This window comes from Microchirus variegatus (genome assembly GCF_963457635.1).
Source record: "Microchirus variegatus genome assembly, chromosome: 14".
Lineage (NCBI taxonomy): Eukaryota > Metazoa > Chordata > Actinopteri > Pleuronectiformes > Soleidae > Microchirus > Microchirus variegatus.
In genome coordinates this window covers 10,806,553-10,819,626 of record NC_139815.1, presented here as the reverse complement: position 1 = coordinate 10,819,626, position 13,074 = coordinate 10,806,553, and the positions used below count along the sequence as shown (strand labels likewise).

The window sequence follows — 13,074 nt, the reverse complement described above, 5'->3', positions numbered from 1 at the left end:
ACAGCAGCACAGAGGACAGTGTTTGTGTTTATTATAATATACTAAACACAAACACTGTCAACCACATTTTGGTTATGGTTGATAAAGATACAGAAAGCCACCAGTTTTATTACCTCCTCCAAGGAGGTTATGTTTTCGCCGGAGTTCGTCTGTCTGTGACTCGAAAAGTCACAGACGGATTTGGATGACATTTTCAGGAATTGACCACAATGGGACCAGGAATTAGTGATTAAATTTTGGCCACGATCCGTAGACGCCATCATTGGTTACAACACTTGCTGTGTGACCCAGGCGCGCCGGGTGTATTTTGTTGGCACTGTGCCTACAACTTTGTCACAGCTTTTTTTTTTATATGTTGCCAACATATCAATGCTAAGAGTAGATTTTTCAAAGGGGGGGGGGGGGGCTGCCTTGGAGGAGGTCTGCCCCTGAGTGCTTTTCTAGTTGGAATAAGAATTGTTTAGAAAAGTTGTGGAACTCTCGCTACTGTATATTTGACAGCATCACAACTTCTAGAAATCAGGCATGTATTTTATTAAACAATTATCTTGGCATCAATGTGCTTTTCAGGGAATATAGTTTCTGATGAAAATCGTTTTGTAGCAAGATATGCAACTATTCATTTTTAAATAGCTTATATAATGTAATAATTTAAACACTATTCAATAGAATATAATCTTTTGTGGAACAAATTCTACAATCAGCCTCAGTCATGGAAACTCTCCATTTCAAAAACAAGACAATGTGTGTCGCGACAACTGTGTCGATGCAAATTAGACAATGTGTGGGATCATCTGTTTGCCAACACCATGAAGATCACAATTTATCAAGATGACAGACGAGCGTGAACCTCAGGGCAAGACAATTATAGGAGAACTAAATGAGAAAAGACAGTGGGAAATTTGAGCCTACAGTTCACCATGAAAACACAGAGGGGCAGTGTGGTCATGCGTTTAATCCCTATATATGTCAGAGTGCAGAACATCTGATTTAAAATGCTGTCATTTCATCTTTGAATACACAGACAATGTCATGTAAATCAACTCTGTGCATTGCAAATATGTTAATGAAGTGAGGGCAATATATCATGAACTACATTGGTATGAAGCTTATGTGAGGATTTCTATAGCAGCATTTTTCAGGAAGCAACCATGCCCAGCATCACGACCATAATAATGCTGCACCGACTCTGACGGACAGGGCAAGTCATGTCCAACAACGAGCCCCTGGTGGGCAAAAAAAACTCTTCAAGGACATTGTCGAAACAAGTCTGAAAAGGTTTCATTTCCTACAACTGGGAGGATATTTCTTTGAACAGGCACCGCTTGAAAAAAAAAAAGAAGCAGTGCAGAACAAAGCACATCGTGAATCAGAACTCCATCATGCTGCAGAGACAAAGCTACAACAAAAGCACTCGCTGCCTTTTCTTTGCCACGCTAAATAGATGACCCTACAGAGAGGAGAATCACACTTGTCTTGAGTGACAGCTGCTGATGGACACGACACTTTGAAGCTCCTTTTACCTACAATTTGGAGGTTTTGAGAGTCTCTCATCATGGCTGCCACTGAAATACGGCATCACAATGAATGAGGAGCATTCCAAAGAATGTACAAGTGAGACTTTTCATTCTTTGCGTTTTAAACAGATTCACAGTTTTGCATGGAGGCTACGGCGAGAGGTCACATCCAGTGGGCAATAATGAGCTGTCAGAGGGAAATGGTAACAAGTGTCATCATCATCCTCAGCAGCAGCAGCAGCAGCAGCAGGAGGAGGGATGTCTCATGAAAACTGACATAAATTTGAGTCTCCAGTCTTGAGACCGGCAGCCATAAATGTAAAAACAGAAAAGTTTAACAAGCTGATTTATTGACCGACAGCACAATATGCCTCCGTAACTTTCCACTAACTTGTATGTTTTATTTAATATAATTGGGTGTTCTCTCATATCAACTATGATCCCCAGGCGAGTGTCTCTATGGGTAAAGTATGAGTAATGAAGGCTGCTGGGTCTGCCTGTCTTGTAGGAATGAAAATTAAATATATGCAGACAGAGATACAACTCTAATATCTGATAAAGTACATGGGTAAACTGAGAAGAAAGACTGTCCACAAAAAACATCAACACAGGGTCAAACACAGCTAAGGACATACACTGAAAAAACTTATAGGAGAATGTTGGGAACTTACCGACTGGAGAGAAGAGAAGTGGCCACACGGTTAGTGTAGTGGTTAGCATGCTAGCATGCTAGCCTTTGGTTAGCCTTTGCCCCGGTTGGAAGAAGGGGCTTGAACCTGTGTGTGTGTGGGTTTTCTCCAGCTTCCTCCCACAGTCCAAAACCCTGTAATATGGGATTAAGTAAATTGGACTCTTGAAATTGACCTGCCTATCGCCCTATGTTAGCTGAGATTAGCACGGCTAAAGCAGTAGATTAAGAGAAGGTGAAAACAATTAGCCACAGGTGCAAACAATTAGCGACAGGTGTCGATAATTAGGGAAAGCAGAAGGGCCGGAAGTACAACTCGTATTACAAAATAAAACAGGAAGTAGAATTTCAAGATACAGTATGCCCTACAAAATAAAGTAGGAATCACACAAAGTACAAAATGGGACTGAAATATGGCAAGACATTAGAAGACCTTATGGTTCAAAAGTCAAAATAGATGACCCAGTGCAAACAAAGCACTGAAATAGTTCATAAGTACATGAACACTCTGACAACATCAAGCTACAAAGTTTGGTTTTGATTAATTAATTATATAAAGCATAATGATCAATAACATATTGCAATAGTTAATAATTACTGAAATTAGATGGGAGGTTTTTGTTGTTGTTTTTAATTTGACCAGATAATGTGATGCAAAATAGAAAATATGAAACCTCCTGGAATCAAGGCAAAATAAATGAAGATTTATTTGCTGGATACAGTTTATAGTTACTTGAAACACATCTGCTTTGTCAAACATTTTTGCTCAGCAACTCACCATCAATGAGAAACAAAGCTTCTCCAACAGGATACTCTGTTCTCTATCCGTGACAAAGATTTATTTGAAAATCAACAAACAAAAACACCATTGTAATGATAAAAATTGAAGTTCTGTTGCACATGCTGAGACGTCTACAGGCTCATTAGAGAGTTTATGGTCGATTTCCTAAAGTGTTCCTGGTTGTGTGGTGTAATCGCTGTTGATGACCAGGAAAGCATCCTGCCAGGAAACATTGACGTGGAAGATTGAAAACATGACATAGCTTTGCCTCACATCCTGATCCCCGTGTGTGTCAAGGCTGCTGTGAAGCTGCACACATAGTTTTCCTTTTTGTACTTTTAAGTGGGAAGCGCTTGAGCTCACCTGTATCAGCAGTGCTGTGCTACACTGACAATTTTTTTTGCAAATCTCTACAGGCTTTCACGGCTCATAACTCATTCTTATCTCGATGAAGGCAGACAAACTGTTTTTCATGCTGCTTCGCTTTGCAGACATCTTGAATTTTGATGAGTTCGTGAAGTAGGTTGTGGAGTCGCATTGTGGGGTTGTTTAGTAACATCATAGCAAGAGAGCATAACATTTGGGAAGTTGATGCCTGTGTCAGACAATGTTCTACATGTGTTTCAAACATAAACTGAGCTGGCTGATGTGTTAATAAAATGCTTTTTATTGGTGAATGATTAGAATGCTCTTTGTTTTCTTTATTGTCTTGAATATTCGTCTTTACATCAGCATCACAACAACGATTGTTATCGTGTTTTTGTAGTTATCTGGTTATTCAAGTAAACAGAATAAACTGACATCATTATCGGCTTATTGCCGTTATCTGATATCTTCGAGACATGCATACACCTTAAACGGTTTATTCCAGTTACCTGATTGTTATCAGTAATCTTTTTTTGTGTGTGTGCATGTAAACGCACTCATTGAAGCCAGAAGTCACTGGTTTCACTCACTTCAGAAGTGAGTGAAACCTGTATTCTCCTGAATGGCCATCAGGGGGAGTCACTTCTTTTTGGATGGCGTTGTCGTTACATGATGCAACATTTATCACAATTAAAAAAATTTTTTTCCCAAATGACAAAACCATCAATGTCATCACCATCCACTTGGTTTTGTTTTCGCTGCTGTAGAAACAGGCAGATTTTCAAGCTCTCATCATGGTTCTCACTGACTGATGGGAAACTCAGGTATTTAGGATGAGACAGTTACCGCGAAGGAACTGAACGACAGAGGACTTCAAAGGCTATGCGGGTTGTGTTTACTGTCAGGTGTTAAACAGTGACAGCCTTAAAGGTGGTTAATAACAGGTTCCTTCGTGGATGAATAATACTGACAATAAAACCCATTAACGCGAGGCTGTAATGTTACTTTACAGCAGGAGTGTGTTGGTTAATCTTTACTCATTCAACATTTTCTTTTCACCTCTATTCTACAACTCGCCATTGTTTTAGAATAATAATAATCAACAAAACTTGGTACATGGTACACTTTGACAGTGGCTCCATTTCTAAAGAAGAATCCAGTAAAGTGTTGAGTTGTATTTTTATAAAACTGAAACTGCACCAATGTCCATATGTTGCTGACAGCTGTTTATAAATACATTTTATTTGTGGCATTTACACCACAAAGTGAAATACTTACTCACACAACTTTCTCGCCGTTATCCAACTATGTGTTGCATAGCAACCGGAGTGATGTAACATTGTTTGTGACCTTGGTCTCATCACACCCTCTGACACACTGATGGATAGAAATATCATGTCTGATTATTATCTTTACCTCAACCAATGGGCTTTTGTCAAACAGAGCCACTCAAACAGTCTTTGAGAGGAGGTAAAATCAATGATGAGTATGTCCAATTATTTCTGAGTTCAGCGTTTATTGTTTTGTTTTGTTTTTTTTTTCTTCTGTTTTTCCAGAGACTATAGAGGCAAGTGTTGAATAATACACCCCACAGCAAAGCCCAGTGATTTCCTCCTGAGCTTCAGAGAATAATTATCCACTGTTGTAGATGAGCCTGCAGGTTGATTATATTTATTCACAGGCGCTGGTATAGTTACCATCCTTCTCTTTTGTACTCTCTCTCACTATCTGTTTAAAGCAGCTCAGCCCATCTGCTCGCTGCACATGAACATTTAATGTCTTTGCCCTGGAGTGACGCAGTGTCATTCGAACTTTACGGTTGTGTATGTTTTATGTTCATTTACTTAAAGTTACAGTTGAAACTCAAGGTTTGAGCCAAGCAAACCTCATTTAAAACTGCTTATTTTTCAAACTTATTTTTTTCCTCCTGAAATTTGGATTGCTGCATCACTTAGCCTACTTGCACCATTACAGTGGACATCTTGAAGCTCTGCAGGGACACAGTTCTCTGCCCTGCAGCCATTTTCCTCTCATTAAGTCTGGTTTTGAACCATCTCGGCATTAGGAAAGCAGATTGAAACAACTGCCCTCATTTTATCAGTATGGCATAACCCTCAACCTCCAACCTCGTGTTATAAAGTGATTATTATAAACATTTGTATGATCAATACTCTGGCTAAATGACAAGCCCTTACGTATACTTATGACAGCACAGTGGAAATCATGATGGTAAAATTCTCACATATTCACATTTTATGTTCATTTCTGAGTGTGAAACAAAATTTTCTTGAAGGCCCTTCTGAAGTCTCGGTTGAAAATAGTGTATATGATGGGGTTCAGGCAGCTGTTGCAGTATCCGATCCAGAAAAACAGGTTGAATAGTGTGTCAGGGATCGTACAGTTCTCTCTGCAGACAGCGTGCAGACTGTAGGTGAAGAAAAATGGGAACCAGCAGAGGACAAAAACCCCCATCACGACTGCCAGGACAAAGGTAAAGCGCTTCTCCCTCATTTGAGCCACTTTGTGTGTGGGAAGAGACACCTGCCTGCTGCGGCGAGGCACGGGAGAGGGGAGGAGGCAGTGATCGGACAAAGGTTCAGATGATGCCCAGGATATGGAGGCACAGGAAGGAGGCGGCGGAGGTTTCAACCTGTTTGTTGTTCCAGCAGCGCCCTGCCCCTCCTTTGTTTTCATGCTTCTGCCAGCTCGACTTGGGAAGCGGAGAGACAAGGATAATGAGGACTTTGTGTTGGCTTTGCAGCTCCTCTCCTCCAAGTCAATATCATCCAGCTCTCCTCTCCTGTAGCTGCTGCTGTCTATGTTGGAGGAGCTGTGTCGATTGGCAGGCTGTGAGCTGTGCAGCTCATACTGGGAATCACTGCAGCCCACTCCCTTTCTTTGGGAAGTCCTGGTGTGGGCAATAAAACAGGTCTCAGATTGTGATGGCAGCTGATCGATCACATTCTTTGCCACAAACACAGTGGAGGCTCGCTGCTTTGCAAAACGATAGATTTTACAGTAGACAAGTATCATGATGACACCCGGGGCAAAGAAGGACACCAGGCAGGAGGAGAGGATATACCACGTCTGGTTGTTGAGAAGACACTCCTGCCTCTGTGCACTGTACTCGTCTTCTGTCTCAAACTCCTCCTCTTTTGGTGTCATCAGGAGTGGTGGAGAGGAGATGACAATAGAGATGAGCCACACGATGCTGATCATTGCTTTAATCCGTTTTGGCGTCCGTTTGCGGTTGTAGCTGACAGCTTTGGTGACGGACCAGTAGCGGTCAAGGCTGATGGCACAGAGGTGGACGATGGAAGACGTGCAAAAGAGGACATCCAGGGCCAGATAAAAGGAACACCAGGTGGAACCAAAGTACCAGTAGCCCATGACCTGAAAAGAGAAGAAACCATTTAAGTGCTGCATTTAAGTAGTCGTGATGCCCTATTGAGGAAAGAAAGCAGAAGAAAAAAATGATAATTTCATATTCTACTCCTGTCAGCTTCTGTCAGGCACAGTGGCCCTGAAGGATGCAGCAAAAGGATTATATCTACTCACAAACTCAGTCAGGACCTATTTTGCTACTGCCATGACAACTGCAGCCGCATTTACTTTAGCACAAAAACTTCAGAATGAGTTCCCCCATGGCTTTATATCACTCCTCTTAAAAATAATTTAAGCCAATAAGCTTTTCACAGCTGCAAGGAACTGCAAAGTAGTCATCGAATTCCTCCACCGCTCATTCAGCGTCAGCTTTTGCAAGTCTTTTGCAGTGGTAGTGGAAAAAAAACTGATTCTAAAAAAACTGAGTCCAAGATTTATCTTTTCAATCAATGGCAGGTGAAAAAAGAAGCAAATGTTGGACTTTCACAGCTGCTGTGCAGTTGCCTGGCGACAAGACCCTTGGATTATACTCATTTAATTTTATGGTTAAGCAAATGTGAAATTAGACAGAAATTAAGAAACTATTAAACCACTAGGGTGACCCAATCAATTTCAAATTAGTTAATAATACTCAAACTGCTAATTGAATCAATTACATGGCCACCATAATAATCATCATCATCTTTTTATAGAAACAATCATTGCTATCCACTTCATTAAAGCCTGACTGATTTTGTTTTTTTTTAACTGATAGGTGCACCTGCTGCATGTCTAATCTGTGGTCTCACCAAAGAAGAAGAAATCTAAGTATACAGCTCTAAGCTCTGATTTGATGTTTTATCTGTGCTGTATTTGTATTTATTTTAAGGTCGGGACTGCAGATATAAATTAGCCTAAGGCTAACTCTGGTGCAATGCATCAAATGGCAACATTTATGTTTTAATTGCACATGGTCCCTTTCAAATAAAATTCAATCAATCAATAAATCTACATGATATTGAAGAAAGTAGGACTCCATGTGGAGTAATATCGCAATATTTACAATTTAGTCACCAGGATTTGAACCAAGAACCTTTCAAGCTATAAGACGATTGTACATTCCGTATAAGGCAAGGGTTTCAAACCCAAATCTCACCGTCTTTTAAACACAGTGTGTAACTGAGGCACAGCTGCCAGTGAGGTGATAGAATATAATGTATTGTTTCCTAGCAATGTTTTTATTACAGTAATAAGACATTTGGTCATAATTATTAATGGTAGTGGCCGAAATGGCTCCTGGCACGAATTTGAATTACAGTTGTCTACACTATTGTTTATGTAATTTAAATAAATGTCTGGTTTTGATAATAATACATTAATTTTGCATCATAAATAGTATTATTAAGTATACTTGTGATATCATGATGTAATATTGTGAACAGTTGTTTTAGGTTAGGCCGGCCCCCTCTTGACCACAATAGATGCGCATTGGCCCCCAAGTCATTTGAGTTTGACCCCTGGTATAAGGAGTCTATATAAGGTTCTACAGCTTGTCCTCATAGCAGAACCCTTATTGGCTCCAGGTAGAAATTTTTTATGAAGGTTCCACCAAGAACCCTTTTAAAACCCTTTATTCAGGAAAGGGGTTTTAAAGGGTTCTCTGGATCAAAATGGTTCTTACTGGAACCATTAGTGTTACCAAGAACCCTTGAAAAACTCTCTTTTGGGACAGGGTTTTCCAGTAGCAAATGGTTCCAGGTAGAACCTCAGCCCTAGAAGAACCCTTTCGGAAACCCTTATTTCTAAGAGTGTACCTCATAGCTGCTGCCACCAAAACCAATAAGGTTTTACAACACATCAGCTTTGAATGCAGTGACAACCCCTTACAGTGTTGGTGCAGAACAGAAAATGTTATATAAATGGATATCAATGCAATAATCACTTGTGCAGTGTTAGAGTTCCTCACCTCATTAGCTAAAGAGAAGGGGATCACCGTTGTTGCCACCAGAATGTCTGCTGACGCCAAAGACACAAGGAAGAGGTTCTGAGGCGCCCTCAGAGCTCGGCTGGTGAACACCGCCACTACGACAAGCATGTTGCCCACCACGGTGCCCAGGACAATGACCGAGACCACCAGAACAATGAACACCGTCACCACCTGCGAGTGAGGCGATGGTGGAGGAGATCTCGAGGAGGACGTCTGACTGACATTATCCAAGGAGGAGTTTGGTGGTGAAGAGGCCAACATTGTGGCCAGTACAGGAGTGAAAACATCAGGTAAGTCCATCCTGGTTAAATGAGTGATGCCATGATGCCAATGTTGAGCCTCCTGTGCATTCAGCACAGACAGTGCCAGTCCATTAGATATCAACAAGTACAAATAAACAAAGTAGAAGAAAAAGATCTGTCAAAAAAAAGAAGCCTTTTAAGGATTAAATTAAAAATCATCTGTGAATATCCTCACCACTACACCCACCACTACAAATCAGCTCTCTGTCAGAAAAAATAAACAAAACTGAAAACCTCACAGCATTACTTTTATAATCAATACTTAACTGTATGACACCTTAATCTCTGTGCACATAATGCCACAGGGATTTGAATACATTTTTTAAAAAGCCATACCTGCTTATATATCCACATAATAAGCCCAGATTTTGACATACTGTACAGAAGCTGCAGGAGTGACCTACTTATTTCCAATGACATGCCACAAAAAAAAGAAATCAAAAATCAAAAATCCCACATCTATGTGTTCTAGTTTTAGCAAAGACAGAAATCCTGTTTTGGACTGCACGGCACCCTCATACCGCTGCACGCAGAAAAAGATCTAAGGCAGGAAAAAAAGACAGAAAAGTGGACCAAAATTATGACTTTTTTTAAAAAAAGAAAAGAAAATCTTAAAAAAAAACACAGATTTGAAAATAATGAGGCACGAAAAGGAAACCTGACTTTTGTTGGAGTCGTCGGTGTGCTGAGTGACACTGCCGCCGCCGCTGCTGCTGCTGCTCGGTGATTCTTTACTGCTGGAATAGATAAAATGAAGAGGAGGAGGAGGAGGAGGAGGAGGAGGAGGAGGAGGAGGAGGAGGGAGACAGACGAACAGAGAGGAGAGACTACGGGAAAGAGTAAGAGATGTGTAGAGAGGAGAGGTCTTCAAAGAAGAAACAGAAGACAAGTGGTAAAGGCCAGGAAGGAAGGAATGTGACAAGAAAAGGAAGAGATGATCTGAGAGATGAGAGGAAGAAGAGTGTGTGTGTGTGTGTGTGTGTGTGTGTGTGTGTGTGTGTGTGTGTGTGTGTGTGTGTGTGTGTGTGTGTGTGTGTGTGTGTGTGTGTGTGTGTGTGTGTGTGTGTGTGTGGGACTAGATACTACAATGAGGTGAGGAGAATAGAATATAAGGACTGAAAGGAGAGCAAGGAAAGACATGGACAACAGCAAATGGGAGCAAAGGGAGCAAAGACTCAAGATGAAAGGAGTTAAGAGGAGATTTGAAATGATGGATGAGGACAAGGTTCTAAGAAATTAGGGCAGAGATTGTGGGAGGAATAGCATGGGAAGGAGGAAACCCAGAGAGAGGGAGAGATAATTTAAAAGCAGGGGAGAAAGGAAAAGAGAAACAGAAAAATGAAGAGTGGAGAGAGTAAGAAAGAGAGAGAATATGAAGAGGGAGGTTAAATTGGAGAAACTAAGAGAGGAGGAGAAGAAAGACAGTGGAGATAAAGAAGAGGATAAAAGATAATTGAGAGGAAAGGAGTGAGCGGAGAAGGAAATCAAAGTGATGCGTCCATGGGGGACATCAGCAACAACTTTAAAATGAGTCAATTACTCATATACTCTAAGATGAGTGTGTGTGTGTGCGCGTGCGCAAGTGTAATCATTCCCTTTATGTAATGAGTCACCGATCCAGCAGTCTGCCTGCAATGTGTTCACGTTTTTCCACAGCATCCTGTGCTGCAGCCCACAACACTCACCGTGACACTTGCATCCATTTTACATCAGCTTCAGAGGCGGCAAAGCTCCTCAGTCACAGACAGCATGAAAGCCCTGCGTGGCACGTACCCATGCAGGGAGGTCATATCGTGCTGCCACAGCCTGTGGGCCATTCACAATAAGAGGATGTACAGTACACAACACCTTCCCACTGTGAGGACACTCACAAGGTTTTGCGGGGATGTTTAAACGTCAAGCTTCCTCTGGGAATCCAGGGTTTATTGAAGAGATTTCTCACATCGATTCCAATTAAATCAGGAGACAATGAAGATCCCACTAACAGCTTTAAAAATACAGGTAAAAGTCATATTAAAGTTTGGGGTTACACTTTAGATTAAGGAACAGATATTCACCATTAATGCGGACTTAGACCTGAAGTTCCAAATAACGCTGTTTTTTTGGTGTGTATCTGCGACATTACCTTGTTTAAGAAGCCCTGAAGGTTCGAAACAAACAGTTCAGCCATTGCTGACAACGCTGTGTTTTATTGTAATCTTGGGCTCAGCAAGATCTCTGAAAAAACCTGTTCTGGTTACGTAAACAGCAGTTCTCCTGAACAGCAGATCGTCCTGCTCCTGGCACTAGTCCGGGCACATCCGGTTGCGTACATTGAACCGCAAAAGAAGAATAACATCCGTTGTGGAGGTGTTTCACGAGCGACAGTGTCTTCCGACTCCGGGTCAAAGTCATAAAGGGACTGTGGCTGGGAGTCGTGACGAAACTATTTTTAAACATTGTTAAAACAATGTTTTAATAATGAGTAGCAGTGCATCCACTGTTCCAGAGGGGGGAGCTGCGCTTCTGAGAACTGGTGTGCTAATTATGTCACTTCTGCGTATTGGCCAATCACAAGACAGTTGGGAAGGCTCTACACTGGCTGGCCAATCACAAAAAAGTCTGTCTTCTGGGGGTGAAATTTCCGTCCGAAACACCGCGGCTGAGGAGAGCGTCAGTAAGGAGAGATTTCTACCAGCTCATTTACAGCTACTCAGAGGTTTTTGACCATAAAAACAAGTTAATGTATGTAAATAGACCTCCATAACTCACATACTATATGTGTGTATGTGCAACAGGACCACTCTATGTGAGCTTTATCTAGGTGCTTACTAACATGCATATATACTAGCCCTTTATTAGTATAAGCAAATATAAACACCTTATGCAGGAAAATTTAATTTATGTTGTAATAGAGGTAGAATAGGCTTATGTAGAAGTGTTAATATGTGCTTAATGATTACTAATAAAGGGCTAGTATGCTACTTATGTTATATTAGTAAGCACCTAGTTAATGGTGTTGTGTTCCCTAATCTAAAGTGTTAACACACTTTCAATAGCGTTACACTGACTTAGGAACGGCGGAAACACAAGTTGATATCACAAACTTTTCCTTAAGTTAAGATATTACAGCTCGTGTCTTGGTTCAGTTTGAGCGAGACGTTCAAAAGACATGAAAAGACTCACAAATCAAATATATTCATATATCAGGGATTGAAATGGTTACTCACTAGAAAGCAGATTAGGTCCAATCGTCCCCGAGTGAAAATTGAGCATCATTGTAGCCAGACGTGAGCTGTGTCAGCAATTGAGAAAGAAAAGATTTTCTGTTATTTCTTAAGGCATTTTTACGCTTCAACGGCCAAACCTAGTTTCATGTCTTATTTTTTTTTGAGAGTGGATTAAAGAATATTGTATGACTGCTGAGTTGACCTTTTCTGGTTTGTCGAGGGTCTTGTTGTCCATTCTAAAGATAGTAGTTTTACTGTTTGTGCCTTATGAGGTTGTGCAGTGTTTGTATTATGATAGCCCTATGCTAATTGTAGTCTCTCTAGCTTCCATTTGGAAAAAGGTTCGCCAAGTAGTAGCATGTTAATACAAAATAAATATGTGCTGGCGTATTGGTGAATGGACACAAACTTCATTGTTTCAGTGTAACACCATGTTCTGCTGTGAATCGTGTGAAAATGTCTCACCCACAGTGAGGACAGCCTCTTCACTCCCATCTCCCCGCTCCAGACAGCACAGCTGCTGCTGATGAGCCGAAAATTAAAATTCCTCCAAAAGATTAGAAAATCAAGGATGCACACCATCGGGCCATGCTCAACCCATATCCAAAGTCTTAGGGTGATCTGACTAACGGTCAGCAAGATATTCCCGTCACAAACAGACAGACAACACTACTTGCTTTATCCATAGATAGTAGTTAAGAGGAAACTTAGCATGTAAAGGAACGGAGGAACAGTTCATGAGTGCATCAGTAGAGCAGATAAATAAGGACAGTGTCTTGCTGAAAGCTGAGAACGGCCACAGCCAAGTTTTTACCACATCGTTGTCTCAGGATCACAGGGTAATAGATTCGTTATCATGGA

The 13,074-nt window shown here is 41.0% G+C and overlaps 1 protein-coding gene across 1 annotated transcript; it reads right to left on the bottom strand.

Moving 5' to 3' along the window:
• Nucleotides 1-5,611: 5,611 nt before the first annotated feature.
• LOC310936897 (alpha-2Db adrenergic receptor-like) lies at nt 5,612-9,002 on the bottom strand (the record flags this gene model as incomplete). Its single annotated transcript, XM_083901057.1, has 2 exons — nt 5,612-6,745; nt 8,682-9,002. The coding sequence occupies 2 exons, from the start codon at nt 9,000-9,002 to the stop codon at nt 5,612-5,614; spliced, it is 1,455 nt and encodes a 484-aa protein (XP_083757183.1).
• Nucleotides 9,003-13,074: the final 4,072 nt, after the last annotated feature.